Source organism: Triticum aestivum, chromosome 7A (genome assembly GCF_018294505.1).
Source record: "Triticum aestivum cultivar Chinese Spring chromosome 7A, IWGSC CS RefSeq v2.1, whole genome shotgun sequence".
Classification (NCBI taxonomy): Eukaryota; Viridiplantae; Streptophyta; class Magnoliopsida; order Poales; family Poaceae; genus Triticum; species Triticum aestivum.
This window is the reverse complement of record NC_057812.1, coordinates 37,243,323-37,262,098: the sequence shown is the minus strand read 5'-3', so window position 1 is coordinate 37,262,098 and position 18,776 is coordinate 37,243,323. Positions and strand designations below refer to the sequence as shown.

Below are 18,776 nucleotides of genomic sequence, written 5' to 3'. Positions count from 1 at the left end.
GGTCGGGTTTGGGAGGTTTTGATGGGATTAAGGATGGACTGAACTGCCCATGGGTACTGGTGGAGACCCGGGAGGTGCGTGGCTTGGCATGCCTGGAACGGGAGGGGCCGAACGGTCTTTTGCCGGGGCTCGTGGGGGTGCCTGCCGTCGGTGGAGGTGGTGGAACATTCGGGAGGGTGGAGGCTGGAGGGAAGGGGACGGACGGGGGCGTGCGAGGTGCGACGCGTACCCCGACGCTTTGGCCGTGTCGCACTTCGTCGCTTCGTTCCAAACTTCTGGTTTGGCGCTTTTGTTTGCTGGCTCCAATTTTCGCTTTTGTAGGAGTAAATATTGGCGTTAAATACGTCGCGCAGTGCGAAAGACCATAGTTTTCATAAAAGTTTGCTGAAAGCACTAGACGCTCGCCGTTTAATGCAAAATATGACATGCTGGAACCGCTGTCAATGCTGAAGTGGCATCAAAATCAAACGTGTTTGCTGGATCGTTAAGTTACCAAAGGGCCCACCCGACAGTAGACTCCAAGTACACTTCACCGATGCATTTTATCGACAAAAATGCTACACTTACGGAAAGAAGTTACGGGATGACATGTGCCAATGCAATCGACCGTCTCCCCTGCATTTAACTGTGGGGACCGGCCCGTGATTAATCCTTGCGCCTCCACCTCAGCCCCGTAAGTGTTTACTGTAGAAAATTCCCGTAAGTGTAGCATCACTGTTTTATCGAGCATGTTGTGGGCAGCACGTCCACCGCAGCACACTCGACCGCTCGGGCTGCTCCCGCCGGCGTGCTTGCCATCAGAGCACTGCCCCACCGCCGTCCCTCCCTCTCATCCTTGCTCCGAGCCTGAGCCCTGCTCTGCTGGATTCGGTCGTCCACCCGGCCGCTGCCACATCTCCTAGCGTGGACGATACCGAAGACCGTCGCCGCCGCGAGCTTTTGAGCTGGTTGTCGACGGCTCAGGGCGGCTTTTTGACGTTTCTCCTCCGCCCTATATGCGCTTCGGGGCGATCGAGTTCGCTTTTTAGTGAGCAGCGAGAGACCGAAGGCGGTCTTCCTCGACTCATACCGCATCGGGGAAGATATGCACGGATCATCGCACGGAGGGAGAGGGCTGGGACTTCCTCGACCTACAAGCCCTCCCATGAGTCCACGGGAGACATGATCTTTCCAGCGACCAAAACACACCGAAAATCATAAGCTCACACACTGTGCGATCTATGCGGCGGAGAAAGCAATCAGCGAGCCCCTCGCTTGGTCTGAGGAGACGGTGACGTTCAGCATCAACGATCTCACCGAAAACTTTGCTCACCCAAGCAAACATGCCTTGATGGTAGATCCAATCGTCGGGGGCCGCCGTCGCCCACGTGTCCTTATGGACAGGGGAAGTGGTCTCAACCTCGAGCATTCTTCGCCGACACTTTGAGCAAGATGGGAGTCTTCCTATTCGGCCTGCAAAGGTTGGATGCGGGCTTCCACGGCAACGTACCAGGACGTCCAGTCCGCCCTCTGGGGTGGATTGAGCTCGAGGTCGTCTTCGGTGACGAGGACAACTTTCACATCGAGTCACTCCAAATCAAGGTCAACCCTTTCCACAACAGCTACAACGCCATCTTCGCGAGGCCGGCGTACATAAAATTCATGGTGGTACCATCATATGCATACGGCGCGATTATTGCCCACAGGAGCCTAAAGAGAGCTTTCGAAGCAAAGGTTGCCAATGTGGATCTCGCAGAGGCCGCCTTTGCCTCCATGAAACTTGGAAGGATTAAGCAACATGTAAACCTGTCACACACAGAGCTCCCAGTAAAACCCAGATCAGGACCAGTGTTCTAGCCGGCTCGAGATACGAAAAAATTTCAAGTCCACCCGAAGGACGCCAAGAAAACAGTGACGATCGGAGGAGACCTCTTAGAAGAACAAGAAGCAGAGCTTTTGGCCTTTCTTCGAGCAAATTGGGACATATCCACCCGGAAGCCCGTCGATATGCCAGGAGTACAAGCCGAAAAAGTTGAACAATCGCACGACTAGTAAAGCAAGCCCTATGTCGCTTTGCCACAGAAAAGCGGATGACTATAGGAGAAGAAATAGCCCGGCTACTAGCCGCCGGATTCATCAGAGAGGTCGCGCACCCAGAATGGTTGGCCGACCCAAGCATGGTACGCAAAAAAAACATGCCATGGTGTATGTGCATGGACTACACCGACCTCAACATAGCCTGCCCCTAGGACCCATTCCCACTTCCAAGTATCAACCAAATCATCGACTCTCCCCCGTGCTGCGAACGTCTATGCTTCATCAACGCATACTCCAGATACCATCAGATACGAATGAAGGTCTCTGATCAAGAGGCGACCTCCTTCATCACATCTTACGGGCCTTTCTGTTACATAATGATGCCTTTTGGACTCGAGAACGTCGAGGCTACATACCAGCGAACGATGCAGAAGTGCTTTAACAAGCAGATCGGCGTCAACACGGAGGTCTACATCAATTATATTGTAGTCAAGTCACGACAGGGCTTCAGCCTCCTTGGATAACTCCAGTAGATCTTCGATAACCTTCGCAACTTCAACATGAAGTCGAACCCTGAAATATGTGTCTTCGGGGTCTCTGCAAGACAGCTCTTGGATTTCATAGTATCTCAAGGAGGGATCGAAGCAAACCCAGAAAAGATCCAAGAAATACTCAACATAAAACCCCCAAAGACAGTACGAGATGTATCGAAGCCCGCGGAATGCGATCAGCAGGTTTATCTCTCGTTTGGGAGAGAAAGCACTTCCCATGTACCGCCTCTTACAGCGTGTTTGGCAAAAAATGGAAAGGGGAATGGGAGTTTAATGTAGGGAGTTGTATTGAGATTAGACATGGGATGAGTCGTTTTATTCCCAATCCTCTGTTTGGCGCATGATGAAAATTATGTGTGAGAGTTTGATGAGAAATTGTATTCCCGTGTTTGGTTCGTGGGAATTGACAAGGAACTAGACAAGGGAAATTAACGTAAGTTATGATGAAGGGCTAAGATTGACTCACTAAAACAATTCCCTTCCAACTCCCCCACCTCCCCTGTTAATAAAATGGTGGGAGTTGGAGTCTCAAGTCCCATGACTATTCCCTTATCAATTCCCAATCCCCTTAACCAAACAATAGATTTGAAGTCTCGTACCCCTTCAATTCCCATTCCCTAGCTCTAACTACCCCCAACCAAACATACTGTTAAAGAAAGGAGGCAACTTTTACTCGAGCGACGAGGCCAAGGCAGCTTTCGAAGACCTTAAGAGGCTACTACAGTCCAACCTGCTCCTCGCTTCCCCGGCCCAGTCCAAACCAATGTTGTTGTACATATCGGCGACCATCCAAGTGGTAAGTGTGGTCATTGCGGTGGAAAAAGAGGAGGCCGAAAAGACACAATAGGTGCAACACCCGGTGTAGTATGTCAGTGAGGTACTAACGTCATGCAAAGCGTGATACGCGCACTACCAGAAGATAACCTACGGAGTGTTCATGGACGCGAGAAAGCTACGACACTACTTTTAGGCCAACCCGATCATGGTGGTCAGCAGCTCTCCGACATCATCAATGACAAAGGCGCAACAAGTCACGTGGCTAAGTGGGAAATCGAGCTTTTGTCATTTGAGATCTCCTACAAACCACGCTCGACAGTCAAGTCGCAGGCGATCGCCGACTTTTTGGTTGAATGGACCGAGGCCTAGTAGGTCCCTGATATATCTCCGACGTATCTATATTTTTTTATTACTTCATGCTATTATATTATCAATTTTATATGCTTTATATGCAATTTTATATTATTTTTGTGAACTAACCTAACCGAGTGTTTAATGCCAATTTATGTTTTCTGTATGTTTTGGGTTTTACAGAAAATCCCTACCAAACAAAGTTCAAACGTGATGATTTTTTTGTACCAGGAGAGACCCTAGAAGCTTTCGGGGAGGACTAGAAGCGCGACGAGGAGACGACAAGGCAACAGGACGCACCCTGGGGGGTAGGCACTCCCTGATGTCTTTTGGCCCCCACTTGGCTCCGTCTGACCTAATTTTAACCCTATAAATTTCCTAAAATCCCAAAACCCACATAGCAATACCTGAAACTTTTATTCTGGCGCCGCAAGTCTCTATTCTTCCACTATCCCATCTGGAGCTCTGTTCCTGCGCCCTGTCGAAGGGGGAATTGATCACGAAGGGCCTCTACATCAACCTTACTGCCTCTCTGATGATGTGTGAGTAATTCCTCACATGAACTATGGGTCCATAGCAGTATCTAGATGCCTCTCTCTCTCTACACACACACACTTTTTGTGATATGTTTGTTGGGATCCAATGAATTATGGGTTTTATGATCAGATTGTTCATTGAAAGTAATTGAGCTATTTGTGAACTTTATTATGTCTGATTGTTATAGTTATGTAATGATTTCCGATCTATGAGTTTTCTTTTGCCAAGTCGATGATTAGATCTTTAGTGGAATATGATACGTCTTCCTCGTATCTATAATTTTTTATTGTTTCATGCCAATATTATACAACTTTCACATATTTTTGGCAACATTTTTTATGATTTATTGGACTAACATACTGATCCAGTACCCAGTGGCAGTTCCTATTTTTTGCTTCGCAGAATATTCATATCAAATGAAGTCCAAATGTAATAAAATTTTACGGAGAATTATTTTGGAATGTTTATGATTTTTGGGAGGTGGAATCAACGCAAACAGAGGCCCACAGCCACCACAAGACACCTGGGCGCGCCAGGTAGCCCGGGCGCATGGTGGTGGGTTGTGCCCTCCTCCTAAGTCAGTTGGAGCTCTACTTCGAATGCAAGAAAGCTTATATCCAGAAAAAAAAATCGTGTTAAAATCTCAACGCAATCGGAGTTATGGATCTCCGGATATTTAAGAGACGGTTTCCGGTCAGATGTGGGAACACAAACACATAAGAGAATAGAGAGAGAGATCCAAGGGCTCCCGCCCCTCCGCCGCCATGGAGGCCATGGACCAAAGGGGGAACTCTCCTCCCATCTAGAGGGAGGCTAAGGAAGAAGAAGGAGGGGGGCTCTCTCCCCCTCTCTCCCGGTGGCGCCGGAGTGCCCCCGGGGCAAGGATCATAACGATGATCTACATCAAAAATCTTGCTACCGTCACCACCAACTTTCCCCCCTCTATGCAGCGGTGTAACACCTCATCTCCCCGCTGTAATCTCTACTTAAACATGATGCTCAACACAATATATTATTTTCTAATGATATATGATTATCCTATGATGTTCGAGTAGATCCGTTTTGTCCTATGTGTTGATAGATGATCATGATCGGTTTGAGTTGTATATTTTATTTTGGTGTTGTCCTACGGTGCCCTTCGTGTCGCGCAAATGGAGGGATCCCCGATGCAGGGTGTTGCAGTACATTCATAGTTCTCTTATGATAGGTGACGTGAGTGACAGAATCACATACCCGAGTTTGGGGGTTATTGCGTATGGGATAGAGAGGACTTGATACTTAATGCTATGGTTGAGTTTCACGACCTTAATGATCTTTAGTAGTTGCGGATGCTTGCTAGAGTTCTAATTATAAGTGCATATGATCCAAGTAGAGAAAGTATGTTAGCTCATGCCTCTTCCTCATATAAAATTGCAACAATGATTGCCGGTTTAGTTATCGATCACCTAGGGACAAATGACTTTCTTTTGTGACAAAAGCTATCTACTTTCATTATCTTGCATTTATTCATAGTTTTATTCTCGCAAAGTACTTCTAGTTTTATTTTTATTCTAGGTAAAGCAAACATCAAGTGTGCGTAGAATTGTATCGGTGGTCGATAGAACCTAAGGGAATATTTGTTCTACCTTTAGCTCCTCGTTGGTTTCGACACTCTTATTTGTCGGAAAAGGCGACAAACAATCCCCTGTACTTGTGGGTTATCAGAATAATACTGCAGGAATGCCTAGCAGTGGTGGGTGCAAAAAACCTAGTAGCTAGTGTTGGGCCAGGCTCTCAGGGCCGCCTGCTACCAACCTCCTGCCACTGTATTATGGCATCAGTGGCGGGCGGACGGCCCGCCACCGGTCGATCACTGAAGTGGCGGGCACACGAACTTGCATCCGAGTCGTTCGGATCTATTGCAAACGTCCAACCAGTCGGATTTTAGCTTTGTTGTTTTCTGAATTATCCGAATATGTTTCTGACATTGTATAACACTAGCAAAAAGTTCCCGTGCGTTGCAATGGGAAAAAATCATTTCATATCTCTAGCTTGATAAGTTGGACAAACTGTGTGTGGCCGGTTTGCAGGTTATGAGATTGAACCCTCTCATCGGCTTTTTTTTTGCCAGCTCCCTGGACCTCAGTGCGCTGCCAGTGGGCTTTTTCCATTCGGCCGAAAACGGATGGCAAGTAAGGAAACTAAATAGCGTACGTGAAATTAACTGAAGCGGGACTAAACCAATAATATCACCTCCCTTTAATAATACGAAATAGCAAAAAGGCCCGTGCATTGCAATGAAAAAAAATCATTTCATATCTCTAGTTGGGTCAATTAGATAAACTATGCGTGACCGGTTAGCAAGTTATAAGATCGAATCCTCCCATCGCTATTTTAGTTTTTGTCAGCTCTCCGAACCTGAGCCACAGTGTGCCGTCAGGTGGGCTTCTTTCGTTGGGCCAAAACGGGTGGCAATTAACGAAACAAAATTATCTCCAGCTGGGTCAGTTAGATAAACTGTGCGTGGTCGGTTTGCAGGTTATGAAATCGAACCCTCCCATCGCTATTTTAGTTTTTGCCAGCTCTCCGGACCCAGTCATAGTGCGCCGTCAAGTGGGCTTCTTTCGTTGGGCCAAAACGGGTGGCAAGTAATGAAACAAAATAAGGTACGCGAAATTAATTAAAGCGGGACCAAAGCAAGCTGGACGAAACCAAGAATATCATCTTCCTTTAATAGTAGGTATACATATAGATATAGATATAGATATAGATATAGATAGAAGTGTAGACATAGATTTTTCAGAAAATGTCAGGTAGACATTTGTGAAACGTGCGAACATTTTTAAATGGTAGAAACAATTTTTAAAAGTAGGGCGAACATTTTTTACATTGCATTTATTTTTTAATGCGCAATATACAATTTTTAGAAAAATATTAAATTATTATTTTCATATATATGTATTTTGTATTTTCCAAAGCACTCCCTTTGTTCCGAAATATTTGTCTTTTTAAAGATTTCAAATAGACTACCACATAGGAATAGGAATGTATATAGACATATTTTAGAGTGTAGTTTAACCTATTTTGCTTCATATGTAATTACTTGTTGAAATATATAGAAAGACAAATACTCCTTTCATTTCAAAATAGATGACTCAATTTTGTAATAAATTTATAAAGTTAGTACAAAGTTGAGTCAACTATTTTGGAACGGAGAAGTATAATAATAAATAAAGAAGAGTAAAAGAAACACGTGGCGTCTGTATGACGTCAACGTGGCGATACTGCGTGGTAACTGGGCCAGGCGACGGCCGGTTGGTTGCGGGATTGGCCCATTATATAGTCTCTCCCGCAAAGTTATGGATTGGCCCATTATCCGATGCCTGAACCGCTAGGAATGGGCCAGCTGAAGGGGACCAGCTTCGCGCCGTCGCGGGAAAAAAGAGGGCGGGAGAACCGAATCCGGCGGCGGCGGCGAGGCGCGGGTCCAGGGAGCGGAGCTGCGGGGATGAGCTCGTCGACGACGTCCGGCCAGGGACAGGGCGACGACGCGCCGGACCTGGTCTGCGTGGCGGACTGCGTCCACGGCATGGTCGACGCCCTCTCCTGCGTCCGCTGGAACAAGCATCAGGTCAGCACCCGCCCCCCTCTCCTCTCCTCCGCACGCTGGCCGCCCGATCCCAAGCGAAAAATCCTTGCCTCGTCCCGCAGGGCGCGGTGGTGGAGCTGTCGGAGCACGGCATCGTGGTCACCGTGGAGGAGAGCGGCTGCCTCCAGGCAAAGGTCTACCTCAAGACCGAGGTTCGTGCCCACCAGGTGTTTGCGTCTATTCCTACCCGCGCCTGGTTGTTAAGTTCTTGTGGGGATTGACCGTTGCAGCTGTTTGCGGAGTACGACTATGGTGCGGAGGGGCGTCCACGGTTCGGCCTCAGCCTGGGGCTCCTCGTCGACTGCCTCAACATGTTTACGGTCCCCGGGTTCGCCTCCCCTGTCGAGATCCGGTACCCTGGTCCCGACATGCAGCTTCTCCTCAGGTATGTATCTTCTCTGTCTACTAGGTTCTCTTTGTTTGTCTTTGCTTCTTAATGCTGTCAATTGATATCGTAACCCATTAGACATTTGCATAATCGTGATACTGTGACTGCGGTGGATAAAATATAAATAGCTATTTGTTCATCTTTATATTGAGCATGTAACTCACTAGGCATTTGCATAGTCCTGGGGGATAAATTGCATATCTGATTTATGATATTTGGAAAGTTGATCTAGTGACTCATTTAGCGTTTGGATACTGTGGTGGATAATACTAAATAGCTATTTGTTCATGCTTCGGATTGACTCTACCCTCTTCTTTATATTTAACCTTGATGAGATCAATAAATAGTGCTCCTAAAGTTCACTTTACTACATTCCCACCATCGCCCAAAACAAATAAACATTTCAGCTTCATGTTTAGCTCAAAATTTAAGTTAATTCTGGAGATGGATGTAACTTAGTAATGTACTAATGTGAAACAAATAAAAAGGTTAACTACCAGGAGGTTCTCGTGGGACTTTTGTGTTAAGTGTATGCATCATTACATTGATTCAGTGCTGTACTGCAAGGGGCTGTTAATTGTATACATTGATTCAGTGCTGCACTGTTACGTTAGCTTGTCATGTTCAGTTATTCCGTGACTTAGTCCTAGCCTGTACTAGCCCACGATGCATGATTCATTACACGTCTGGTTCTGTAACTGCTACAAGCAGAGCTATATGTATCCCTCTTCTGAACTTCAATGAAAGCAAGTCAATCATTTTGCTCATGTTTTTCATCCTGGTAACACAAGTGCAGGTCAGTGGGGTCTCCAGATGCATGTATACATGCAGAAATCAGAACCAGAATTCCTGATACTGTCGCCTGGGATTACCATTTTGAGCATGCAGGGAACACTCCAGTCACTTTTACTGTTAAGGTACCTGCAATACTTCATCCATTCTTTTCTCATTGCACTCGTCGCTACGAGTTCTAACGTTTAATTCCTCAGAACTAATCTTTCACCTTTTACAATGCCAGTCTGCCATCCTGAAAGAATCAATTGATGATCTTGAGTGGCCAGGCTCCAGCATTCAGATTCATTTTCATCCAGACCCCCCTTCAGTAATATTTAAAGGCGAAGGGCATGGTGACTTGGAGGTGTGTCATGAATTGCTTTCTGTCATTCAGATAGCTTCTGTTGGTCTCCATATCTAAATGCTACTTAATCCATTTGGCAGATCGAATTCTCCTACTATGCAAATACTGATCTTCTAATTGCATTCCAGTGTGACCAAGAATTATCCTACAGGTAATACTCTTGCGCCTAAAATCTACAGCATGCTTCTTTGTGCTGAACTTACGGTTCTCTGCAAGGTATAAGTACAAGTTTCTTCGTGCCACTACCTCGAATGTTCCAAGTAGCGCCCTGAAGGAGAATCGTGGGAGTAAAGTGACGATTGGGAGGGGAGGGATGCTCAAAATCCAGCACTTGGTTTCAGTTGCAAGGCTAGGTACGCAATCTTACCATAATTTTGCTGGAGGGGCTCAACAGCCAAGCCGGATTGCTTTTATCGAATTCTTTGTCAAGCCGGAGGAGGATGATTAAAGGACAAATGATTCCTAGCATGTATTGTGTATAGGTTATTTTGCTGGGCCTGTGTCATCTATGAGGCCTGGTTGTATCTTCAGTACTTATGGAACTGAAGGTCATGGTATTCTTTTCCTTTCAGATGACTTGTCGTAACCTACTAGTCTTAGCTCTGGATCTTTCTTTTATGCTGATTAGTTAAATTATATGGAAATGAAGAAAGTCCATGCCATCGTTCTTCTTCCTTCCAAATCAGCTTCATTTAAATTGTTACCATTTTAACTTTTTGCAAAGTGGCAAGGACATACAAAGCAAAAATATGTGGATTACAAAAACTATTGACACGAACTGAATTTGAGCCCCAAATATGTGGATTATTTCTAGATGTTTATCCATGGCTAGGTTAATGACTATGAATACTATTTCATGAAACATTTGATTTATCAATGGACTATTTGGGCATTAAGGACTGGTGGTCCAAGTTTGGGAGCAAATGGTCTTGTTACACCGCAACTACATCGTATGTTGCCTGAAAATAATCCAGAGTTGGTACTGCAAGCTAGTTGAGCTCATTATGTCTCTGTCTCGTCGTAGCCTCGTACTGCTCTCAACAGGCCACCAATTAATCTAGCTTAGTGCTGCAAATAACCAGGCCACTATTGAGTGGCCCATTGTTCAATTGCTAGCCATTCCCAAGCAAGGCTTGTGTACGGTACGTTTTCGCTCCTGTTTATTCTGCACCCTGTACATAATGTGCTTGCTGAAGTTGATAAACTTGCACATCACACCAACTGCTTACCACGACAAACACTTAAATAGACAAAACGTGTGGATTGGCTGTACATTAACTTTGAGAGGAATGCCAGCTAAGGGAAGTTCTTTTTATCTGCAACGGTGAGGGCAGAAGAGATATATTTTCCATTCATTTATCACCAACGAATCTTCAACAAATAAAAAGTACAGGAAAAAAGACTGCATCCTGTTGGAACTATGTTTCTTTGTGGTCAATTATAAGAATGTGTCCAGTCAAGACCTTAACTTAGCAACAAAGAAGGGGAGCCCCCCAGAAATAAAAATGGATTGATGGCAAAAGTATGTAAACCCTAGTTTTGCTTTACCTTGTCAGACTGCAAGGACCTTACCAAATCTCCATTGTTTTAGCAAGCCATTCTCCTGATGGAAGGTAAAGAAATCTTCTGTTATCTGTCCAGTGACAACTCTACTTGGCATAAAAAATTGCTATGCTAGCTAAGCGAAGAGAGGGTGTGTTTTTGTGCTTACTTGTGAATGTGACATTGCCCATTGAGTGACCCATTAGATGACTAGGAAGGGCCTGTAACGCGATATATATTCTGATTATCATTGTGTTTGCTGTACCTAATGTTGTTTGCCCATTCTTATGACTGCGAAATGGCGTCTTAATGCACCCAATGTCCTCTGCTGCCCATTCTCGTGACTGCGAAATCGCGCTTAGATGTTTACAAGATATCCACCCTTGAGTGAGGCGCGTGCATATCCGGTGCGGTAAGCAGCCCCTATTCTATGCAATGAAGGTGACGTGGCTCTTTTTCAAACCGCAATTAACGAGACATGACGGTGAACGCCGTACTAACATAAACCGCCGGTTGGTTACCTTTGTATAATTTTAGAATCAAAGTGTGCCCTTTCCATTCAAAACTTCTTGTTTAGTGGTCCACTACAGATCATCCTATCCTTTTCCAAAATAAAAAGATCATCCTAGTGTATAATAAGTACTGGTGAGAGCAGAATCTGCATTTGGTAGGACTTGAGCATATAGTACAATGCTCTGCTGTCAAACTTTCCTTTTCCCTGCCAGCTTCTTTAGAAAGAAACATGACAGGATGAACAGAAAGTTGGGTGAAGAAATGGCCACCTTCTCTGCATTTGTCATTGCCCCTTATGAGAAAAATACTACTCTGAACTAAAACCACGACACTTGTTATTGATCGGAGGGAGTAATTATTATGTGTGGTTCTAACTGAAGAGTATTTTCTAAAAGAAAAATATTTGTGTTGCTAACTAAAGGGGTCTGGGTCCTGAGCATATGTTATATGGAGTATAAACTAGGAGACAGTAGGTCGCTGTCGCCCTATAAGTATCTAGTTTCAGTGACCACACAGTTAGGTTCCGGTGGGCTCCTGTATTTAGACCAGAAACCAGTAGTCGTCGTCTCAAAGATGAAGACAAGCACGGACTGCCGTTAACCTGTCAGGATTACCACAACAACCATCGTCTGTTAACTAGGTCCTCAACTAACCATCCGATTGTACCAACCGTTGCGATGTAACTTTAAAAGGCACTTTTCATCTCTTTTGTTAGCATATTTGTAATTTGTTGAAAGACTGTAAACAACAAAATATTACCAGCACTTGTGAAGCACTCTCCCCCGGAGTAACTAACTGGATTCCCTTTCTCGAATGGAAATAAACTTACTCCCTCCATCCATATTACTTGTCGTTGAATCCCTCAAATTTGATAGTTTGGTAGTCGCAAACTAAACTTTATTATACTACTCGGAGAGAGCATCGTGGTACTATTTTTTTTTGTTGGTGAAACGCATCAATAATCGGAGTAGAAACAAACTTGAAAAGCAGCACCATTTGGAATATCGAAAGTTTGCGTGCTTCCTGCATGATCTGAACATGCAAGATCCACCGCTTTTCAAGGAGTGACGTCTACATCCACAACTCAATGCCCACCCTTTTTTTTAAGGACAACCGGTGTTCATTCATTTTGATGACGAAGGAAGGTGCAGGCCTACGTGCTCGTGGGATCGTGCGGTTCATGCAATGCAATGCAGTGGGGGGGAGTGAGTGAGGTCCTGTGCCTACTTATCACCTCCATAGTTTGCCAGGGCATCTCCAACGGCAACCCGTAAATTTTCTCCCGCATCCGTCCGTGGAGGGAGATCAGTCCACGGGTACAGATGCGGGAAATCGTCATCCAACCGTAGCCGTATATATTTTGACAACAAATCAAACTAATAGGACGAAATTCATCCAAACACGACCGGATTTCGTGTAAACATGATGGATTTCATACAAACACGATGAATTTTCATTACATTTTGAACATCTAGAACAAAAAATAAAAGACCCGACCCTAAACCTATCCTACGGCAGCGGAGCCCGGTGTTCAAGCCCGTGTCGTCCCCCATCTGCCGTATCCGTGAGCACTGGCGATAAGACCAATGAAGTGAAGGTGCAGTCTTCGACGAGGAAGAGTAGAACACGGGAGACGGACTGACCCACATAGGACACAAGGTACCACCGCCTCCCGTGGCCTACTCATCCTCGGAGGAATCTGCGACCTATCCGTCACCGGTGAATGTGAGGTTCACGGTGAAAATGGTGGCGCTGACGTTGTCTTCATCCAACCGGGCCGGCTGATGGTTCGTCGACAGGGTGTAGCAGGCGCGACTGCCGTTGTTTTCCTCCGCGATCGCTTGCAACTGAGCTTCCGCGAACGGCCTTTTCCTGGCGAGTGACGGCTAGAGCGCGGACGAAGTTGGGGTTCGCCGCAGGTGACGGCGGAGGGATTTTAGTGGGTCAGGACGGCCAGAAGAGGGCGTAGGATCGTTCCGGACTCCCGTAAAGCCCCCCCCCCCCCCCCCCAACCACATTTGTCATCGGTTTGCAGAAGAAATCGCGTCTGGACCACTCTGCGGACCGATAAAGTACCGAGTTGAATGAATTACGTGACCCTTGCCGGAACTTTGCCGGTCCGCCTTGAAGATGCCCTTAGTACAAGTGATTGACGCGTGGAGCTGTGCAGCCGTGCAGGAGTACAAGTGAAACGCATCAATAATCGGAGTAGAAACAGCATTTGGAGTACAGAAATTTTATGTGCTTCCTGCAGGAACTGAAGATGCAAGATCCACCGCTTTTCAGGCAGAGTAACGTCTACGTCGAGAACTCAATGCCCACCCTTTTTTTAGGACAACCGGTGTTCATTCATTTAGGTGACGTACTCGTGGTCATGGGCTCGTGTGGTTCATGCAATGCAATGCAGTGGGGGAGTGGAGTGAGGTCCTGTACGTGCCTACTTGTCACCCCCACGTGCAGTTTGTCAGTACAAGTGATTGACACGTCGAGCTGTGTAAGGGTACAAGTGATTGACACGTCGTGCTGTGTAGGGCAAGCTAGCTCCTACTCCGGACGAGACCCCATTCGTGTGTCCAAGTGCTTGCTTGTTAATAAGGTCAGAGTCGGAGCGGCCGGACCCAGGCCAGCAAACCCTAGTTAACCAACCTATTCGGGTGCCATTAACTAGTGCACCCATGACCGACGATGACATCGCCAGGCAAACCCACTTCCAAGGTACTACGGTACTAGGTGCTGCGGTCCAAGGTGCACAGCGCGTAACCGAGTAATTAGCCAGCCCTCTTAAGTCTTTATGCTCGTATCAATGTCGCACATTTCCGGAAGAAAAAAACCCCCCTTCTTTGCTTATTCTTAATATATACAGTGACATGCTAGTCTTTTGCATGTTCTGAAGGAACAAAACATCGCACATTTCTGGCATTGTCTTGTTGCAGAGACCCGAATAGTACAACATTTCCTTTCAAAAATGTTTTAGCCAATGCTTTGGGCTTTGGGCTTTGGATGGAGTGGCGTGCTCGATTTCTATAGTCGTTGTAGTGTTCTGACTGAGTTTATGCAATAATGTCAAAAATAGCACAAAGCTCTTTCCATCCATCTTTCCTCGCATGCATTCACCGGCTGCTGCCCGACGTACGCTGATCGATCGATCCATCTTTTGCTCACGGACGGACAGGTTGGTTGGACGTCGGTGGGCGGCGAGCCATGTGTTGCATTGCATGTAGTATTATCCATGGGGAGCCATCGCCATCGCTCACCCACAATTCTGTTTCGGCAAATCAGCGGCCGAACATTGCGCCCAGTATAGCTACAACGATGAAGCACGGCCCGGCCATTGATTCGTCGCCGTCTGCTCCTCCATATTAGCGTAAAGGTCACTGTTGTTAGCCTCCTTCATTGCCCTTAATAATGGTGCAAATAGTACCGTGCTTAATTAGCACCCAGAGGCGCAGCGCCGCTGATCCAGCAGTAATGGCGCGCCTCAAAGATAGCAGCCGGCCACCGCTTTTGGCATGCGAGGCCTATCCTTTTTGGTCGTCCAGGGTTGTGGGTGGATGAGACAGCGCATATTCTTTTTTAAATAGTTTTAATTGCTTATTGCATGTGCCATGTGGTGAAACAACGCAGATTCTGCACTACATGTTTTTCTACTCCATTTTTTCCAGTTCAATATACACCTGGTTCTTAATACTCTCTCCGTTCCAAAATCAAATTTAGCAAATTTCAACCAATTTTATAGATAAAATTATCAATATCTAGAATACCAACCATTATGAACGAAGGGAGTACTGCCCTTTTCTAGTCCTACGTGGACACCATCGATCTTTGAATTCGAAAAGGAAAACAGCTTCTGAGTGTCTCGCTCCCATTTCTAACTGTTCAATAATCTGTTAGCTAACACCGCAAAAAGAAAGTTAGCTAAACCTTATGTTTTCTTTTGATATTTTGATTCAAAATGTTGGTTCCATTTCTAATTACTCAGTAATTTCATAGCTAAAGTTATGTTCTTATTTTGATATATTTTTCCTGAATTTTTATTCAAAATACCTGGTTACATTTCTAGTTGCACAGTAAAATTTTAGCTAAAAAGTTATGTTTTTCTTGATAATTGCATATTTTCCTTTAAGATCAGATTTCATTTGACATTTGTTGGCTAAAATTATATTTTTCTTTTGATATTTTTACTTCTGTTTTCCTTCGAAATATTTGGTTCCATTTATAGTTGCCCAATAATTTTTTAGTTTGTATTCTTTTGGATCTTCTTACGTGTGCAAACAACGGTCATGCATCTGTAGTACTACTTCTGACGGAGATAGTAGAAGTTATAAAACTTCTTTTTATGTTTGATCGTATTTATATAATAATACATCAACATTTATGCCATCAAATTAGTAGCATTAAATTTATGATAAATGCTAAGGTTCGACCGATGAGGTTGTTCAATGAAAAGTCAGCACGGCTTGACCATTGGGCGCCTGAGCGTGAGCCCCCCGCTTCCTCCTGCGTGCCCTCCCGTCTGCAATTTTTGGCTCTTAAATGGAAGGACGCCATGATCAGAGACGAGAAGATGAGGGAAGGCAGAGAAGAAAGGGTCAATCCAGCCGGCTTGAGAGTTGAGACAAGGGTGTGGGTGGGGCTCTCCGTAGCAAATCAAGTACCGATGGCCGATGCACGCGCCGCGCACACGACGCAACAGCTCCGGCCGGCCCTGGCGGTGCGGCGACCCCTTCTTCCTCCTCCACCTTGCTATCTGTCTTCCTGGCCAGTGATCCATCATGAGTCTACATACCACATGGACTTAGCTATCATGACATCATGTAGTAGTCGTATCTGCATAATCGCCACCGCGCATGTGTGTCCATGCCACATGCCAATGTTCTTTGTTTCCGTTGATTGAAACACTACATTCCCTACATGTGTCCAGCGTCTTAAACTTTCTGGCTCAACTGCTGTCGATAGCTCTCAAAGACAAACTGGGCATGACGGGTAGGGAGATGGCGCTACATCGGTAGGTTACTGTGAAAATTGCTGTCGTGACTGGATGGATTCAGGCGCATCTCCAACGCCGCTTCCTAAAACAGACATACTATTTGTTCGGGGACTTGTTGGACAAGTGCATAAGCACGGATATAGGAGGCGGTCATCCAACCGCATCCCTTAAACCTTCGTTTGGTCTAGTCAATTTCATTTCAAATGCATAGTATATGAGAAAATTAAAATGCGGTGTTCATAACGCCCGATCATATCAAAAAGAAAAGGTGGATGTTCATAGCTTTTACATGTGTCCGATCACAGAAGTTCCTGTCTGACAGTCCATTAAAAAATGGCAATTTTGCCCTGCCAGACCGGTTGTCCTCACCATCTGCCTTCTTGGCTACCCCCATCACGGCCGCCAAGCACTTGAACATCTTGACACGTATGACACGCATGATCATTGCCACATCGGTCATCCAATTTTTCCATTCTCATGGTCAACACCCGAGTATCCTTCGAAGCAGCCGCGAGCTCAATCTTTCTCTCTTCGAGCTTGGCCTCCTTCTCTTCGAGGTTGATCTTCTTCTCGGTCACCACCATCAAGATGTTAAACCTCTCTGTCTTCTTTTTCTCCTTCACGTCGGAGCGCTTGACACATGCCTCCTTCTTCTTCGTCAAGATGCCCTTGAACATCTCCGTCATCTTGGCCGCCACCCCTTCTCACTTCTCCTTTTCCTCCTCCAACTTTTTTACCGGAACGCCCTTCTAACCTTCTTGGGCGGCACTTTTGTTTGGGTCGGTTGAATCACCAGACGGCGGCGGAATAAAAAAAACCCCGCAAATATTGGGGTTAAGGGTGGGAAAAAAGAGGCGGTTTTGGAGCGGAAACATTGCGGACCGCTAAACATGAGCGGACTCTATCTCAGTTTTGGGTGGGCCGGGGGTGTCGGAGTCCAATGTGTCGAAGGTCCGAACTCCCGTAAAGCCTGCCTAGTTTGTCTCCGGTTTACGGGCAAATGACGCGGACGCACCCGCAAAGAAATACGGTCCGCGTTGCATGGCTTGCAGCGTACGGACAACTCGGTCAGAATGTTTGAATGTTTGTGGGTGTTTAGAGAGTCCGTGTTGAAGATGCCCTAATATTTTTCTCGTCTCGAGGGACGAGGGGAATGCACCTAATGCTTTTTCATTATATTTTTGTTACCTGTGCCATACACGTGTGACGGTGTGCTTATATATTAGTGGACAATATATAAGTGCATTTTTTCGGACAAAATAAAAAAAGGTGATCTCTCACGATCAGCAGGGAGCAGTCGACGTCACCGGAATTAAATGCCGCACCAACAAGCAAGAATCGGTTAAAACATGGCTGTTTCCCGGTTCAATCTGCTCGCGTTTTGTCGATCATTTTTTCCAAATTGGTCTGAACGCATCTCACCAAGTGCATACACATATCCAGTATCCGATCTCTCCGTATCCGATCGATATATCATGTAGTCTTGAGTGTCAGCACGTATCAGAGCGATCGATGGACGACCCGGCCGCAATCTAGCAACAGTTCCGGCAATGAATCGTCTGGAATAATCTTGATCAAACATCCAGATTAACAACAGTACTGGATTAGCGGTGCAATTACATTCCTAGACAAAATGATTAGCAACACAGTGCAATGAACCAATTCTTCATATTTTCTCTCTTACTGTGCATAGAGTACAAAGAGCACTATTTGTATTTGCTCAGCAGTGCCACTCGTCCAATGTAGACGAAAGTTAGTTTGTGTTAGACAGGAATAGAGAGAGATTGGTGCAATCGATTGATTGTACTGCTTGAGCCTCTTGAGCATATATATATAGGAATACATGATCATCTTGGAGTACAAGTCAAGGTAAAATAAACCCTACGCTATCCTACGTTTCCTAAATAACCATTATACTCAACATCCCCGCAGTCACAACGGTAGCGACGCAGATGACGAGCTCGCACCGGGTTTGCCATGCCCGAGGACATGTCGTAGACGAAGGCACACGTCGGTGTTGCCAGCACCGGGTATGCATAGACGGACAAATACGAAGTGACGAAGCGCCGCACCAGGCTTTCCAAGCCCGGGGACACGTCGTGGACGAAGGCACGCATCGGTGTTGCCAGCATCAGGCATGTGTAGAAGAAGGACCTGCACTTGTTGTACGACATGTCGAGGAGTCGGAGGGGCCAGCATAGAAGGAGACTCGACGACGGTTATGACGCCAATCGGCGTGGGATCGATGTCACAAACGGTGGTCGAAGTAGAAGAAGTGATCGGGGTAGCTGACGGCGACACTGGCGACGGGCTAGTGCTAGACGAAGACGAAGGAGGTGGACCGATGA

The 18,776-nt window shown here is 45.9% G+C and overlaps 1 protein-coding gene across 1 annotated transcript; it reads left to right on the top strand.

Moving 5' to 3' along the window:
• Window positions 1-7,592: 7,592 nt before the first annotated feature.
• LOC123149995 (uncharacterized) lies at window positions 7,593-10,048 on the top strand. Its single transcript, XM_044569790.1, has 7 exons — window positions 7,593-7,842; window positions 7,923-8,012; window positions 8,091-8,245; window positions 9,045-9,165; window positions 9,267-9,386; window positions 9,467-9,537; window positions 9,603-10,048. The coding sequence occupies exons 1-7, from the start codon at window positions 7,609-7,611 to the stop codon at window positions 9,832-9,834; spliced, it is 1,023 nt and encodes a 340-aa protein (XP_044425725.1). The 5' UTR covers window positions 7,593-7,608; the 3' UTR covers window positions 9,835-10,048.
• Window positions 10,049-18,776: the final 8,728 nt, after the last annotated feature.

Excerpts from the sequence above, each read along its gene's own strand:
- LOC123149995 (XM_044569790.1), top strand. The coding sequence starts at position 7,609 with ATGGGCCAGCTGAAGGGGACCAGCTTCGCGCCGTCGCGGGAAAAAAGA. Across the intron at positions 9,166-9,266 it reads CAGTCACTTTTACTGTTAAG|TCTGCCATCCTGAAAGAATC; the intron begins GTACCTGCAATA and ends TTACAATGCCAG. Across the intron at positions 9,387-9,466 it reads AAGGGCATGGTGACTTGGAG|ATCGAATTCTCCTACTATGC; the intron begins GTGTGTCATGAA and ends TCCATTTGGCAG.